At 36.4% G+C, this 18,676-nt stretch overlaps 1 protein-coding gene across 2 annotated transcripts in view; it reads right to left on the bottom strand.

The window, feature by feature from the left end:
* CREBBP (CREB binding protein) overlaps window positions 1–18,448 on the bottom strand; it is a 159,046-nt gene extending 140,598 nt beyond the window's left edge. For both annotated transcript variants that reach the window (XM_027859678.1, XM_027859679.1), the window contains exon 1: window positions 18,107–18,448. In XM_027859678.1, the coding sequence (XP_027715479.1) occupies window positions 18,107–18,191 (85 nt within the window). In that variant the 5' untranslated portion in view covers window positions 18,192–18,448. The remainder of the gene's footprint in view (window positions 1–18,106) is intronic.
* Window positions 18,449–18,676: the final 228 nt, after the last annotated feature.

Below are 18,676 nucleotides of genomic sequence, written 5' to 3'. Positions count from 1 at the left end.
GTAGAGGAAATGACCACAATAATATAATTACAAATTCTTTAAGTACAGAAGCCAAAACATATCTTTTCTTAGGTGTTACACTAATTGGTATGACAACGGAAGTGTTAAAAATATATCTGAACAATGACTATAACCTAAATGAAAAGATCATTAGAAGGAAGTCAAACTGGGTAACTAAAAAGCCAATAATGATCCAAGAAAAGAAATTAAACATACCTCCCTCTTGGGGAGGGGAAAAACCCCAAGGTCAGAAATGCTGCATATAACTGTTAGATGAAATCATTACACTGGTTGCTTTTACTTTTTTTTTGTTATAAGGTAAGGAGAATTAAAATATAGAGAGGTATCTTAATGATAATAAGAACAAAAAGCATCCATAAAATGTATTTTAAAAAACAAATTTATGAACAAACATTTCAAGAATCCTCAAATACAAGAATCCTTAAATACTTTAGAAAGAGCACTTGGAGACAAAAACCTGTAGTCTGCAAGGTTTTGTGTCCTGAGGCAGCAAAAGCAGAAGACCCTCACTACTAGGGTAGTGAAAAAACATGTAAGGGGAAAGTTGAGCATGCAGACCAAGACAACCAGTCTAAACCCAGGGGCTTCCAGTTCTCAGAGTTGCCAAAGAGATCCCAGAGAGGTCCCAGGAGATCTGGCCCCGTAAAGGCAAAAAGGTGTAGGGAGGGACCTAACCCCTAAAAGTGGAAATAAGTGAAAGAATACAAGGGATACAAGGAGACATCAAAGAGGTGTGACCCCCCCCATCAAGAAAAAAGAAAAAATCACAACAAAAGGTAGAGACTGGCCCTAGCACAAAACCCCAACTCAGGCACTAAAACTAGAGAAAAGAGTAAATCAAATAAAACACCAACCAGTTATCAAAAAAAAAAAAAATACTGCCAATCTAACTCCATTACAAATATAAGCAGAAACTCGAGGGAAAAAATGGGTTTTCCACAAGGACTCTATGTACCTAGATGAAATATGAAATTAAATCTCTTGAAAAAAGAATTACAAGGAAAATAAACAGCTTACAAGACAAAGTGGTAAACCTTACCCAAGAAATGGACTCCCTGGAAAATTAAAATGGATTGAACAGAAATCAATGACTCTGACACAAAAAAAATACTGGAACAAAATCAAAGAACTGAAAAATTACAAAATAAGATACATAAAGTCAGAAACAACTGACTTGGAAAACAAGTTGAGAGATAATTTAAGAATCGCTGTGGATTCCCCAAGAATCATGATTTTTATAAAATCGCTGATAGTCTTTCTCAAGAAATTATAAACGTTGGCTAAAGCACTGGCCCTGGATTCTGGAGGACCTGAGTTCAAATCCAGCCTCGGACATATAACAATTACTAACTGTGTGACCCTGGGCAAGTCACTTAACCCCACTGACTAGCAAAATAATAATAATAATAATAATGATATTTTTTTTAATTAAATTGTAAATGTAAACTTCAGGAAACCAGTAAAGTGAAAACTCTACCAGTGATCTCCTGAAAAGTATCCCAAAGGCAAAGTCCTAGGAATGCCATGGCCAAAATACAGCTCCTACATGAAAGAAAAAGTACTATAAGCATCTAGAAGAAGCAGTCTCAAGGAACTACAATCAGGATCACACAAGACTTGGCAGCTTCTACTAAAATAACCATAATCATAATAACAAAAATACCATTTATATGGTATCATAAGGTTTGTGAATTGCTTTACAACCATCTCATTTGATTACCATAAAACCCCTGAGAGGTGAGTACTATTATCCCCATTTTACAACTAAGGAAATGAAGCAGCAAACAGGTAAGTGATTTAGCTCAGAGCTACATAACTACTATCTGAGGTGGAATTCGAACTCAGGTTTTCCTGTAGTTTCAGCTCTTTACTGTGTCATCTAGTTTCCTCAAAGACAAAAGAAAAGACAAAACAACAACAGCAATAGGAGACCTTAGAATACAATATTTCAAAAGGCAAAGGACAGAATTACAATACAAAATAACTCATTCTACCAAGCAAAGGCGAAAAAAATAGATCTTTAATAGAACTGAGGACTTTCAAGCATTTCTGATGAAAAGACCAGAGCTGAGTAGGAACATTTAAACACAAATGCCAAAATACAGAGAAACCCAGAAAGCTAAATTTATTTAAGCAATTGGAAGGGGCTATATGATGATGAAGTAATAACATTCTAAGGGGGGGGAGTAGGCAAGGGGGAGGAGAAAAAAGAACCTTAAAGTCTTCAAAGGGTACTGAGGGAATTATTAAGAAAAACAGATTCTCCAGCTGGATTGGCTCTAAGTTTTAAAACAGGAAAGAAAAGAAAGGGTAAAAAGAGGACTACAATAGAGTAGAAAAGAGAAAGAAGATAGTGAGAAACTTTCTATTTATCATAATTGGAGTAAGAAGAGTGTGCAAACACGGAGGAAGAGGTGAGGGAAATGGGCATTGGATGACCTTCAATCTTATCTGAAATGGACAAAAGAAAGTTGAACATACAAGCATGATTTGGCAAAGAAATACATCAAACTCAACAGAGAAAGGGTGGGGATAAGTGGAGGGCTGACAAGGAGGACAATACAGAACAGGGAATAGTCACAGGCAAAATGACCTTTCTGATCCTGAAGCAGGTATTAAAAGGGGGAGGAAATGTCTGAGGTTGCTTCTTAAACAAATGAAGAATGACTGAATAAATTGTGATACACGAAAGTTGTAAAATATTATTTTGCCTGAAATGATGAAAGAAATTATTTCAGAGAATCCTAGCATGCAAAGTGAAGCGAGGAGAACTAGAACAATTCATACAAGGCCAAAAACATTGTAGAGAAAAACAACTATGAAAACTCTGATCAAAGCACTGACTAATCATTTCTCTACATTACTAATGTTACCTACCCCCTGACAAAGAGGTGAAGGAAACAAGGTGCAAACATATTCATTTTTGGATGTAGCCACTATGGGGATTTATTTTCCTTAACTACATTTACTTGTTAACAAGAATTTTCTCTTTTTTTCCCCCTCATTTTCAATTGAGGGGAGTAAGATGTGGCCTGAGCAATAGTGACAAGGAGAAAAAAGCCACTGTAACATGTACCACAGAAGAAAGTTTGAGGAGAAAACACAGACAAGCATAATTTTTAAAGTAACAGAGAATTTAAAATTAATTACATACTGTTTTTTTAAAAGTAGGAAGTATGAAATGGGGATTCTGCTATGTGTATAGAAATGCTCCTTTTTGGAGCAATTTTTAAATTTTAATATTTTATTTAATATTTCAGGGGGGAAAAGAATGTAAGAGGTACTGGATTTTGTATCAAAGAACCTAGGTTCAATTCCTGGCTCTGACACTTACTAGATTTATGCCTAGAGGCAATCAATCAATATTTATTAATTGACTACTCTGCCTAGCACTGTGTAGGGACTAGGGATACAAGTACAAGGAATGAAACAATCCCTCTCTAAAAGAGCTCAGATTCTGTTAAGAAAAAAATCACTTCACCTATCTGCAGTGTAGCGAGGTGGAGGGGGGGGGAGAGGGAGAGGGAGAGGGAGAGGGAGAGGGAGGGGGGGGGAGGGAGAGGGAGGGAGGGAGAGAGAGAGAGAGAGAGAGAGAGAGAGAGAGAGAGAGAGAGAGAGTGTGCATGTTCCTGTTCCTTCAGTCAAAATAAACCTGAACTCCTCCTACCTGAATTAAAATCTCACCTCTGACACTTACAATCTGTGGGCAAGTCACTAAAAACTCAGTTAAGTCTCAAGTTAAATCCCTCAGTTTCCTCATCTGTAAAATGAGGATGATATTATATAAGAGTACCTACCTCACAGAATTGCTGTAGGGTTCAAATGAGAAAATGTACATAAAGTGCCTTGAGTTTTACATGTCAGCTTTTTATGACTATTATTGTTCCCTGCTCCGTCGAGTGGAAATAACCATGTTATGCTTACTCACAGGGTTATCTTAAGAAAGGCACTTTGTAAAACATAACTTAACTTCTCAAGGGCTCAAGTAACTATAAAATCATAAATTATTTGTTTCTAGGAGTCAATCAGGAGACCTAGGCTCTATTCTCAACTCTTCCACTAATAACTATTTAGGTCTATGAGCCTAGGTACCTCTCTCTGAGCCTGTTTCTCTGATCTTATTTATTTATTCACTAAAGGGTTACACTAGAGATGGTCTCTAAATACTGCTAATCTCTAATACTTGATGACTTTATGACATTTTACTAATAATTCTTTATTCATTTTAACCACACCAAAGAGCATTTATCCAATGTTGATTTGAACTGTTCAGTATTAGAAAAATAAAACTGACTTTTAAAAAAATTCTATAATTAACACGTTTTCACCAATTTAGATTGGCCTAATCCAAATTACTACAAACTAATAAGGTTTTCCTCTATCTAGAAGACTTACAATCATTACTCAGGGGTTGGTTCAACTTTATACTTATTTTTGCCAGAGATAATAAAACTTTTAACTAAGACTTTCATTCGGCACCTTTTGTCTTAAGCCATTCGACATTCGCTTAGACCAAGTAAAGGGAAGGACTTCCTCCAAGTTACTAAGCAGTATTTGTTACACTGGCATCACTATCTGTCAATCAACAATTTTGTACCTAAATATTAATGGGAACAAGAGAGATAGATGCAAATGAAGAAAAAGGACAGGGATATATTTAAAAACACACAAAAGAAATACAGAAACAAATTTAAATTAGCATAATATATAAATGCTACAGAAAGGCACAATCATCAGAGAAGGGGTAATAAAGGAAACTCATGAAAGGTGACAAATGTTTTTGAGAGAAAAGGCATAGATTAACAGAGAGAAAGAAAATGAGGAATGATATGTGCAAAATTACAGAAATGGGAACAAGCAAATTAAGCATGAGTAAGAGCAAGTAGTGTTGTTTAAAGTAGATGATTACATGAAATTAAGTTTCTATAATGGTGGAGGGCCTAGAAGCTCATATAAAGGATTTTCAACTCAACAAACATTTATGTGAATTTAGTATGTAATAAAAGGCTATTAAAAGTTTTCTGGATGGGAAATTTATATAAATTATCTTCACATGGCCACGTAAATAATTTTTCAGTAATTATTAGTCAGCATTATTCAAGTCTTTTGATGCCGATATCCATCAACTAATAATAGCTACCACTTATATAATGTTGTAAGGGTTGCAAAGCACTTTATAAATATTATCTCATTTGATCCTTACAACAACCTTGTAAGGTGGATGCTATTGTTATTCCCATTTTACAAATGAAGAAACTGAGGCAGAGATTAAATTACTTTCCTAGAGTCACACCACTATTAAGTGTCTGAGGCAGAATTTGAATCCTGGTCTTCCTGACTCTAGATCTCAGTACTCTATCCACTGTGCCAACAAGATGCCTAATATCTGTTTTTCAATAAGGAAAAAAAGAAATGTGCTGGGTTTTAAGAAATGTTAATATTTGAAGATCTAAATTTCACCATCTCTATTACAATAGAAGTCACACAGAAGGACTTTTAAATAGAAATTTTAAGTTCACTGATGAATTATTAAGTAGGTGAGACTTTAGAGAAAAGGTTAAGGAAAAAGAAAGAAACTAGAGTTAGAAATTGTGACCAAGAGAAGAACAGTTTGAATACAAAAATCAATTCACATGATTATTACATAAACTGAAATTTGTGCATATACACACATATAACTTTTTCAATAGCAACAAATTAGGTCTTATATTAATTACATAATCTACTTTACATAAAGGAATCTGGCTTATCTTTCATTTAACTATTTATCTCACATGATATTGCCTTACTTTTTTTCCAAGTGGTTCAAATAATCACTCTCAAGAAAGCTTAAAGTCCTACTAAGATGTATAAAGAAATAAAAGAATATCCTCATAATATTTGTGTTCTTAGTAGAGACTTGAATGGGTAACTTTTTCTGATCATTCGCAGCTGAACAAGTAGAAATGAATTTGAATATAGATTCACATTAGAATATACTCACATTAGATTAATTAGATTAATGATTCACATTAGAATATATCAAAACAGAAGATATCACAGTTCAATTTCTCTCCCCCCACCCTCTGGATTCTTATAATGAATTGAGGAATTCTGTACTAATTTCCTATATTCACTTTTACAATCTCATTTTTTTCTATGAGCTATAAAGCTTATATTATTAATATATTAATACAGCATTCAAGTGTTTAGAAAAATCCTCTTGAATTTTAGGAACTGTAAGTTGTTACTTTTAATCAAGTTATAAAATACTGATGAAACTCTATTTGAAAAGAGATGATACTGCCCTAATACATAAATTTTCAAAAAAATATGAACTTCCAAATTTACAAACCACTACATAAAATGGTTTGAATTTATATTACAATAGAAGACACCCAAAATGATTCCTTTAAACAGGAGCTTCAAATGATACATATTCAGAATACTCTCTCCCAAAAAAATCATACCCAACTTCACATTTGTGAAAAATCCTAATTGTTTCAGACTTTTTGTGTTGGTTGCTTGTCATCATTCAGTTTGATTAAATGTTACTAAAAAGTTCAAACCAAATGTATTTGGTTTTCTGCTATTTTTCTTACACATGCAACAGTCACATAGCCTTTCTAATTAAAGTTAAACTGTGTTAGGGTTTCACAAAGCTTGCAAGACAAACATATGGGTGTGATCATCTGACTGAAAGAAACAAAAACCCAAATTTACAAAACATAAATTAAAGGCAAGATTTATGTAAACACAACTACAAAATGCTCTTTATAGAAATAGATTTAAACAACTAAAGAAATATTCATTGTTTGTGATCGGTGATACTACATAAGTTTAAATATGTATTGCCATTTAACTATACTAAAAGGCTATTCTATTGAGCTAGACAACAAAATGCATTTAGAAGAACAAAAGGTAAAAAATTTAAAGAGAAATAATGAACAGTAAGAAGTCATATCATCATCAGAGCTCAAACCATACTATGAAGAAGTACGCATCAAAAACCATTTGATATTGCTTAAAAAATAGAAAAGTTGATCAGCGAAACAAAGGAGGTAAAAAAGACCCAGAAGGAATTGGCTACAATAACCCAGTATTCAGTAAACCCAAGGACACCAACTTTCAGGTCAAGGCTCTCTATTGGAGAAAAACTAATGTGAAAACAGTAAAGAAGTTTGGAAGAAATTAGGTTTAGACCAACATCTTAAACCAAATACCACTTTACGTTACAAATGGATATAAAACCTAAATATAAAAAGATAACCACTAAAAACAAATTAATAGAAAGGAAGGAAGTATCTTACACAACTATGGCTAGGGAGAGAATTCTTAACATGACAGAAATCATAAAAGGTAAAACACAGAATGAGGGACCCATGGCTAAAGAATATTGTACATTAAAAGACCTTGAATTTTTAATAGACTAAAAGTTCAATATTAATTCCCAAAAAATAAAATAAACAAACATGGCAATAAAAAGTCCTAATAAGCTCTTCTTGCACTACTATCCTTTTAGAGACCTTTACATCTCTTAAGATTCTTTGCCTTCTGTCCTCTTCTTTCATTCATACAGTGGCCACCCCTCTAATTTAGACCACCTTATCCCCTGTAAGGTCAATTATAGCAACAGTATCTATTCCCAAAACATAGCTCTGAACATGTCACTCTCCTAATCAATAAGCTTTATTTAGTGCCTCCCTGTTACCTTTAGTATCCATACAAAATCCCAAACTTATTTTGCATTACTCTTACTCACATACTCTTCCATTTAGCCAATTTGATCCTCTTAATGTTTCTTACAAACAATAATCCATCTCCTCTATGCAGGCTTTTCCTCATGTCTGGAATGCACTGCCTCCTCATTTCAGCTTCTTAGAATCTCTACTTTCCTTCAAAGCTCAACTCAAATGCCATCTCCTATGAGATCTTTCTGGATTTCCCCAGCTGATATTACCTGTCCCTCACTCCAACAAAATTATCTTGACTTTATTTTATACATGTATTTACCTAGATGTGTACAATGCTTTCTTCCCACAGAGAATGTAAGCTCCTTGAGAGCAGACTGTTTTCTTTTTTGTCTTTTACCCCTAGAATCTAGCACAGTGCCAGGCATATAATAATAGCTAATGAATTTTTAATTGAACCAAAAAGGGAGATTGAAGTCTCACAACATTCAGATCTAGATATTTTGTCTAACTGTGGAAGCTGCATTTAAGAAGGACAAGAGAGCATATGGATTACATCCAGAGAACAATCAGAATTCTGGAGAATGGGAGAGAAAGAGTCAAAATCATGCTATATGCTATATAGAAGCTTGAAATAGGGGATTTGGTCTGAAGAAAAAAGGACAACTTTAGGGAAACATTACCCTTCCCTTACCACTACCTCAAAGCACCTGAAGGGTTGTCATGTAAAAGTGGGATCAGATGCGTTTCTTTTTTTGTCTCCCCTCCCCCCAAAGACAAAACTAGATATACTAGTTGAGAGGCAGAGTTTGCATGGATACAAGAAAAGCTAACAGATATGTCCAACTGTGAAAACGGTTGCCTCTGCAGGTAGGGAGATACTCCTCTCAAACCTCTCATAGCTTCACAGTATTTTATATTTAGAGTTATAAGAAACCTTAAAGATTATCTAATCCAATACCTTCATTTTACAAATGAGGAAAATACAGACCGAAGAGTTGAAGTGACTTATGTGCATAGGGATCCCAGAGAAAGTGCGTAATGCTTATACTAAACACCTAGTCTTCTGACAAAATAAAGGTCTTCTGACTCCAAAATCATTACTCCTTCTACACAAACATAACTGAAAAGCAGCCACATCTAATAATATCTAAGTCCCTCTATAAGATAATGTTAGAGAAGAAAGCAATGTAACTTTTGCTTGAATCTTGGAGCTCAAAAATAATTTTGCCTTTTCAAATTTAAAGTTAACAATAATTATATATGAAATTATACATGCAGCTACTCATTGTCTCTGTCCACTGGAGATAAAACTAAAAGGCTAATTTAAATTGCTGCACAAGTGATTTAGGAATTTTCTACAATTGACACTCTTAACATTAGAGTTAGTTATTAAAGGAAATTGTCATATTTCCTCTCCCGGAGTTGTTTCAATACTGAGAGTAACAATGGCAAGCTGGTATAAGAAGAGCATTTTGGTCTCAGGGTACAAAAACTAAGGAAAAGACTCAGATGCTGAAAGGATAGGATAAACTAGTCAAAGCAAATTTGAGAAGAATGGAACTAAAAATGTTAAAAATACCTTGCCCCACTAAATCCACCATTCCTCCATACTTTTTCTCTATCACTCTGCACAGTCAATTCAAGGCCAAGTTTTACAGATTCTACCTCTATAATCTCTTCAACCATGCCCTCCTCTGTACTCTCACAAGAACTACCCTAGCTCAGGCATTTAACAACCCTTGTTCTCAACTATTGCCAACAGCCTAATAATTGGGTCTCCCTGCTTTGTCTCTCCCTTCTCTAATCCATCCTCCATCCTAAAGCAAAGATCTATACCACTTCACAGCTCAAAAATCTTCAACGGCTCCCCAACTGACTCTAGGATAAATCAAAATCCTCATCCTGGCATTCAAGACCTTCAACAATGTCTCCAACCCACTTTTCAGGTTTATTTCACATTACTTCCATTTTGGCTCCAACTGAACCAAACTACTAGTTGTTCTTCAACCTTGGCAACCCATTTCCTGGGCACGTTCCTTGCTACTCCACGAATGGGAAGTAGTTCTCCTTTCCTGCTTCTCAGAATCATTATAGTTCTCCAAGGCTCAACAGGTGTCATCTCCTCCATAAAACCTTCCATGATCCTCTACCACATCACTACCCACCATAATGGGTAGTGTATGTGTAAATGTTGTTACTCTCCAGAACACTGTGACAGAAAAAAATGACAAATACAAAGAACTTGGAGAAACTTGAGGTCTGAATAACTGATGCAGAGTAACAGAACAATTTACACTACAATCACCATAAGAATTCAGAACTGACCCAATGCAGTATCTAAATGTGACTTCAAAGGACTGATAGTGAACCTTGCCTTGGCACACAGAATAAAGTATACATTTGCAAGTATACATTTGTCTGTTGCATTTATTTTCTTTCCTCAACTGAACTCATTTGTTACAAATGAGAGTTTTATAACAGTAAAGGCATATGGAAAGAAAGAGAGGGACAGAGACAGACAGACAGAAAAGAATGCCAACATTTAAAAAGAATTTTTTTTTTAAGTTTCTAAAGTGTAGATTGGCATCCTGGTGCAATGGGAAGAACATGGCAGACCTAAGGCTTAGAACTCAGATTTAGTTGTTGAACTAGTTACACCACTATTAACTAGCTTGGTGATCCACAGCAAATCTCCTCTTCAGGTGTCAGTGTATTATTTGTAAAATAAAGGAACTGAATTAAACCTCTAAGTTCCTTCCTAACTCAGAAACTGAATGATTCTATACACTACTCATGTCATACTATGCTGTTCAATGGGGACTTCAGAATGCTGTCACAGAACCTCAGAAATTTTAATTAGCTGGTTAACCACTTTTTAAAACTCTTAATGTTTAAACTTTAATGGAATCTCCCAGAATGCATCACTAGGAAGAATTAAACTCTGGGCTAGTAATAGTGACTACAACAGAATGAAGCCCTGATTTAAGATGAGTCCATAATTTTTCAAACATAACTATTTCAACTTAACAGGATAGTTGTAATTTGGTCAAACTATTTTAACTACTTGTTCTTTCAAACATATTACAAAAAAATTACCATTACCACTGACAAGTCTGCACAAAAATTCATGATACATGTGTACTGTATGTAAAGCACTTGACAAAAGGCTGATAATTAACTATCGAATATTTTATTATGTTTCAATTATGTTTAAGAAATATACAAACAAATCAAAATAATTTAACTATAAGAAATATGTTCCAACCACACTGTACCTCATACATTTAAGTTTGACTCCTTCAGGCCTCTATACAGTCTATAAAATTAAAAACTGTCTTCTTAGAAGGTAAACTAACAATATTCTAGATAAAAACTAATTCCAAATTTTGAGAGAAGCCTATTTGGTAGTCTGTGAAAAAATTCTGCCAAATCTCAACTATATACACCTACGAAGAGAACATCAGAATTACTGTGAAAAATCAAACAATCCAAATAACTGGGTCAAGGGTATCAGAAAATGGCCCATCACCCTGACTCATCCCTGTAATACAGATGGAAAAGTAAATATAAAAACACACAAAGATTCTCAAATCTAGATGGAAAAGTCCTCCATAGTTATTACTTCATTGGTGTGTGATAGTTATATTGTTGACATCTGCCAAGTACTATATTGTTTTGGATTTACATATACTGACCCCAAACTTCTTATGATAGCAAAGGCCCATCTTTTCAATACAAACAATTCACTAGTGTTGCTTTAAGGCATCAACCTAGAGCACCAGGTAAGTCAAACAACTAAAGATAAGCTTCAGAGGGAAATGACCAGGCACAGGTGAGCAATATATGTGAGCAAGCTGCAACACATAACTAGAAACTCCAAAGAAGAGGATTAAAGGATATAGTCACAGAACTCCATAAAAGATGGGAATGGGATAGTCCTTTAGTAAGGATAAAACAAAGAATGAGGGATGACAGGTAGAAGACCACAGTGCTCCACCCTATACCTTCTTGTTGCAAGTTGGGTAGATCATCTAGAGTGAACTTTTGGGAGAACAATGAGTCATATAGTATGTCTAGGAATGGATGGTTAGCACTTATTGGAGGAACTCTCAAATCAATGAGGTCACAAATCTATTTGGTTGTAATATCTATATACTTCACTTCAAGAAAAATCAATATATGTAAGTTTCTTGAGATCACAGTTTTTCTTTGTACCTTACCAAGTGTTTGACAAATGTTTGTTGAATGAGCATGAAAAATGAGATTTACGAAAGTATCGTATTTACAACAGGTTTTCTTGGACAAGATACCTCAGAATCTTTGCGTTAGAAGAGAAGGGAGAAGTGGTCAACACTAACTCAACTCATACCTGAGCACAAACACTCTGATAAACGTCATTCCAGTCTCCATTTAAAGATCTCTAGTGATGGGAAAAGGTGCTTCTTCTTGAAGTATTCCCTTATATTGAACTTTCATCTTCCTCTACAAAATTTTTACTGTTTGCTTCTACTTCTGACCAAATAAAACTAACACTAAATAAAACTAATAAATAAATAAAATAAAACTAATCTAATCCCTCTTCCATGTGACAGTCCTTCAAATACTTGAAAAGAACTATATACTTTCAACTCATGTTGAGACTGCTTTCCAGAAAAATCCTCACGTCCCTTTTTTTTTTTTAAAATCCCATGAACTTTTCATCCCTGTTTCCTCCATCCTATCCTGCCTTCAGAACTTTTCTACCTGGATGACTCATCATTACCTTAAATTTCAATATGTCCAAAAACTCTGATTATCTTTGCCACTCTACCTGTCCCTCCCTCCAACTTACATTTCATCTGTAGCACCACACAGTCTTATGTTTCCCATGCTTTTAACTTTGGGACTTTGGGATTATTCTTAATTGTTCCCTCTCTTCTAACATCCAATTAATTACCAAATCCTATTGATTATACCTCAGGAATCTCTGTCATTATTTCCTATCTATTCCCACTGCCACCTCACATTACTATTCCTCATTTCATTACCACCATCCTGGACAACTGAAATAACCTAATAGGTATTTCCATCATCAATCTCTCCTCCAAATTGGACAGTTAATGGTCATGTTACTCCCTAACTGAAATCTTCAACGAGATATCTCAGCCATGTTTAACCCAAAGTCAAGGTCATCAAGAAGTTCATCACTGGCAATACTGTGAAAGCCATGGTTGTCAGGAACATCTATGAAGTCAGCATCTTCCATTCCAATGTGCTTCCCAAGAGGTATGTAAAACCAGATTAATGTGTAATCAACACAATCCAGAGGATGGACATAATCTGGTGAAACATGTCAAGATCAGACACCTCCAACCCCTTCCAAACTTGTTTATGTTACCCCCAGACCTATTCTAAAACTGGAGCTATCTGCCCCTTCAATACTCTGAACTCTTCGGAGAAAAATAAAATGGCCAATCTACCAAATCAAATCTTCTATGGCTCCCTATGTTCACTACATTTGAATTCCAACTTCATTACCTGTCATTCCAGGTCTTCCTTAAAATCCGGCTCTACTCTAATTTTCCACATTTGACTCACGTTATTACCATCCACCTACATTGTACAGTCCAAGAATTCTTAATCTGGGGTGAGTGAAAATCTTTTGTGCTTTTTTTCTTTTAATATATTTTGATACCTATTTCCTATTGGCTTCCTATGCAATCCCATGTATTTTACTTTAGGCATTTAAAGGTACTATTCTGAGGAGTCCATAGGCTTCACCAGACTACCAAAGAGGAACTCTCCACAATAAAGGTTAAGAACCTCTGATCTAGTTAAATATGCCCCCTCTCTGCTCCTCAGACTTGTCACGCACTCTCAAACCTCCATGTGTTTCCCTTCACACCATGTTCTTCCCTGTTTGGAAATGCTCTCCCTCCACCTGTCAAATTAGTATATAAAAATTCCATTTACACACAATTTTACAGAAACAAATCTATGGCAAAAAGTCAAATACTCCTGTGTGGCACTTTGGGAAGTAGGAGAAAAAACTATTTAAAATAGTCTACTGCTCCATATCAATCCTTTTTTTTTTTTTTTTTTGCTTTTTGGTGAGGCAATTGGGGTTAAATGACTTGCCCATGGTCACGCAGCTAGTAAGTGTCAAGTGTCTGAGGCCGAATTTGAACTCAAGTCCTTCTGACTCCAAGGCCACAATGCTATCCACGGAGCCACCTAGCTGTACCCCTCCAATCCGTTTTTCTTAAACCTCTTCTCCCAATATCTACTTCTGAAAAGACATTAAATATGCTGCTTTTCACAACAGTATGTTATAACTTGATCTAAATAAGTTCCATACTCCTTTAACAGTGGGCCAAAGTTTATGAAGCATGAAAATGTGAAGCCTGACAAAATATACTACAAAATATATAGATCACAAGATCACAAATTCAGAGCTGAAAGGGATCTTAAAGGCCATCCTGTCCAACTATTTCATTTTATAGATGAGTAAAGCAAGGTTCATGAATTAAATAGCTTGCCCAAAGTCCCACAGGTAGTAAATGTAAGAACCAGGATACAAATCCAGGTCCTCTGATACCAAATCCAGCACCACTGTCCCACGGTGCCTCCTTAAAGCTCCAAGTAGTTCTTCAACATGTAATCTGGAAGCTTCCGGCATGCAGCTCCCCCTCCTTTTGTCACTTCACGATTAATTAGAACTTCTACCTTCAAAACTTAGTTCCAGTCCTACTTCCTCCAGGAAGCCTTCATCACCAACTCCCTGATTATGGGGCTAGAGCAGGGATAACAGGCGGATGACCAGAATGCTCTACTCCCTCTTCTCTCCCCACCCAAAATAACCCTCCTATAGCACTGCCTATAAGATAGTACTTTGTTTTACAACTTTCTAAAGCACTTAGGTAATACTGTGTATGTTTTACCCCTTTCTAGACTATAAGCTCTGTAAGAGTAAGGACAATTGGATCTAAACTTTTTTTTAATCACCTACCTGTAAAAAAATACTTGCATATTGTAAATATTTATCTTTTTTCAAATAAATGAGCACACTTCTCATTTAGTCTGCAACGCATATTGTCTCCTAGCATTACCTTTCTACATCCCCCCCATCCAAGCTTGTAAACAAAGCGAGGTGCTTCCTGGAAGAGTATCTTTAAGCTTCTTTGTATCTCTAGAACCTAGTGTAATGCTTTACATGTAGTAGATCTTTAATAAATGCTAGCTGATGCTAGCATGCTACTCAAATTTGAGATTTGAGTCTATACTAAGAGAGATATTAAAACTAAGGTGACATTCAGTCACCTATATTCAGTCACTGTAAAAGTTCTCCAGACTAGCTTGCTTCCTTCTACCCTTAGAATCAGAGCAGAAATCAACCAGCAAGATCTCACAGGCCTCAGAGGTGAAGTGATATGACCACTCTCACATAACTAGTAAATATAAGCATGAGAGCCAGGACTCAAATTCAGGTCTTTTGACTCCAAGCTTAGTGATCTTTCCAGTAATAGTCCTCTTGATCCCCATGCTTTCGGATTCTTTACAGACTCAATTTACTCAATATTCCCACTATTATCCGAAATCCAAATGTTCAATCAATCTCTCAAACTACACATGAAACTTATTAAACAATCCTAACTCCAAGTTAGCCCCAGTTTCTTCCTGGGACTTCTATTAGAAGCTTTTTCCAATTGTAAGGATAGTAATTGGTTTTCTCCAATTCCATCCTCTCTAGGTCTTACTTCACTTCCCTATCTCAGGAAATACATTCATCCTTTTGCTGGTGCATTTCACATATTAAATAGTTGTTTATTTGTTTAATATAGATCCTAACATCTTTATCCATATCATTACGACCTGTCTCAAATTATTAACTACTAGACAGCAAGGCTGTGTCTGTTTAAGTTGCTTTGTAATAATACCTTACAAAGGACACCATACAAATAATATTAATGATGTTGATTAAGGTTTAAACTAAGGATGAGAATGAAGTTTGTCTGTAGAATTAAATTTGGGTTATCTGCATTACTTATTAACAAATGTAATTATTAAAGAGTTTTGAATTTTCTTTTTTCATTCTCAGAAATCAGAAAATCTCCCTCATCTGTTCCTAGAGTTGACCATAAAAAGGAAGAAAAATTGACAAAGTGAAAATCTTTTTCTAAGGAACTTTTTGCTGGAATTAGCAGTATGTAGCTGGAAATAGTTGGGTGTTTACATCTGGAAAACCCTTTATAGCAGCTGTATAACCAGTTTATGTCCTTTTATACAATCAGAGCTTAAAACAAACTAAAGCGTTATCAAAGCAAAAATCTGCTATTAACAGTCTGCATTAAGGTTACTCAGTTTGAGGGCACAAATTTCTAAAGTTGAGGTCCTTTGTTTTCCACTTAAAGACTTCATATTCACATGTCAAAATTAAAAGGAAAAGGGGAAAAGATTCTATCTTAAGAATGTTCATAAAACAATTTCAAAGTCACTTATGCTGTGCTTTGCTGAAAAGAAATTATTAAATTAAATTTTTCATATTTCGTAGGAAAAAACACACAAAAGAAATAAAGATTTAGTATCAAAATAAACTCCAAGTCAATCAACTCAAAATTTTTATTAGCTATTTACTAGCATCATTTCTCCCACTGGTTTAAGTTTTTCTTTAACTGTTCAAGAACCTGTGCAAAAGAGCACTTGTCATTTTTCAATATTAGTAATAGTAAACATTACATGCTATTTTAAAAAACTGGTTGGGGGATGGGGCACTGTTTAAAAACAAAGGCAAGCTAAAGTTTCTGTTGCAAAGTATGCAGTTGTTTTTTTGTTGTGTTAAGTTAGATACAAGTGTTTTCACAAACTGTTTCATTTCAGAGTGTATATCTATAGGCATTGCAGCAGCAACGTAAGTAATTTAGATTCATTCGTTATAAAGTGATGTTCAGATGTTACTACTGAGATGAAAAGGTTTCATTGGAGAATGTCCTTAAACCAGTAACTACAAGACAAATTTTTACTGTACAAAGACAGATTTTCAAAAAGAGGAAATATGAAGAGTTCTTAAAGCTGTAATAGGGAATAAAGTAATGAGCATATTAAAAAAACACACAAAAATTAGTGACATGAAAAAAAGTTCTGCTGATGTTATTACCTAAAGAAGCCTTGAAAGAAGTTGTTCTAATGAATAAGCATGATTTTACAAGAGATATTCTGAATCACAATGCATTTTTCTATCATAAATTCTAAGAATTTTTAAATTTTAAAAACAGATGACCACTTTGTTTTTAAAATAACCTAAATTAAGTTCAGTCAAAGGTGAAGCTTAATTTTCAATTGCACATTTGGCTTGCATACGTTTATTTAAAACTATCCTTAATTGTTAGAAATATAAAATTAAAAACATAGTAACTTTTATGATATAACTATTAAAGTTTCGGTTTCAGGAGAGTGTAAAGATTTAAGTGGATAGAATTTCCAAAGTAACTTAATATTACCCCAGAAACAAGCTTGAATTTTTAAAGATCAACTTATCGTTATAGACTGCATCACATAAAAAGTTTCTGGATTTCATTACTTAAAAGTGTATTGCTATCAGTTAAAAACTATGATTGATGTTGTTGCTGTCTTGCAGATTCAGAAAATATTTCTAGTCACCAATCTTTCAGCTTCGGTATTTCTTCCCCTTACCAAGATGCAGTCCTGCCACACACACGTTTCAACACTCCACACTCCGCAGCAGATACACTCATCTGATATCACCACACAAAATAAACACACTGCACCTTACTTTTTTTTTCCTCCTTGGAAAAGTCATTTAGCTTCGAGAGACCCGTGCAAGGCTGTACCCTAGCAAATCAATATGAATCGGAGTACCTTTCTCACTGCCTTCCAATCACTTAACTTCCTTCAAACTTGGAAGAATTTTTTAGGTTATCAAGGTAAGGATGGAACGAGGGTGAGTGGAAGGTTTAGTGGGGAGATGGGAACAATTTTACGTGGAATCCCTTTGCAATGCCTAACTAGATAAGAGGGTTCCCTTCTCTCCGGAACCCCACCACCTCGGCCATCGCTTAACGTCCCATTCATCTAGATAAGATCCCAAAGCCTTTCCAGGGAGAAGCCCCCTCCCCCGTTCATCTGTGATCTGAAACGGCTACTCACCTTTGGCGTGGAAAGTGACAGGTAATTCAAAACAGGGTCCACGGACACTAAGTCTACTACCCTCACTGCAGGCTGGGCCTTCTCCCAGTTCCCTGAAACCTACATTACATCTCGACCCTCTGAGACTCCCAGGACACTTTGCTTCGATCAGATTCACTTCTCTCCCCTTCCCCTCCGGCACTCCAACCCTTTACATTTTCAACCATCTTCCTCCCTCCCCTTATTACAACCAACTCCCCCCTCCCCCCCAAAAGGCCCCCTGTCCTCACCTGTATTGTCACTGGCTGAGAACCCAGGCGAGTTGAGTTTGGCTCGTTTGGGGTTGGGCGGTCCGTCCAGCAAGTTCTCAGCCATTTTAGCCGGCTCTCGAAAACAGCCCCGCGTACCGGGGTAGGAGCTGCGAAGGGTCCGGGGCAATCAGGAGACAATCCGGAGCGGGGGGTTGGGGGGGATTCGGAGAGCAGCCCCGGCCGAGCCGGCACCGAGAGGGAGCGGGAGGTGGGGGGGTGGTGTCCGAGTGTGTGTGAGTGTGAGATGGGGGGATCGGAAGGGGGAGGGAGGCCAGCGAGCTGGGGGGGACCGGTGGAGAAATCACAATCACAGCCACAGCCACAGCAACAGCGCCCCGCAGCGCTCACCGCCCGCCCCCGGCCGCGGCCGCTGCCGCCGCTGCTGCTGCTACTGCTACCGGCCGCGGCTCCCTCATCCCCTCCCCGCCGCCGCCGCGGCGGCCCGGGACTCCCCCCCCGCCCTCCCGAGCGCGACACTCCAAGGAGGGGGGGGCCGAGGCGGCCCAGATGCCCCCCCGGGGCCCAGCTGGCAGCGACGGTGCCCGTCTG

This window comes from Vombatus ursinus, unplaced genomic scaffold, assembly GCF_900497805.2.
Source record: "Vombatus ursinus unplaced genomic scaffold, bare-nosed wombat genome assembly UNPS02014171.1, whole genome shotgun sequence".
Classification (NCBI taxonomy): Eukaryota; Metazoa; Chordata; class Mammalia; order Diprotodontia; family Vombatidae; genus Vombatus; species Vombatus ursinus.
The sequence above is the reverse complement of the archived record's forward strand: the minus strand, read 5'-3'. Positions and strand labels throughout refer to the sequence as shown.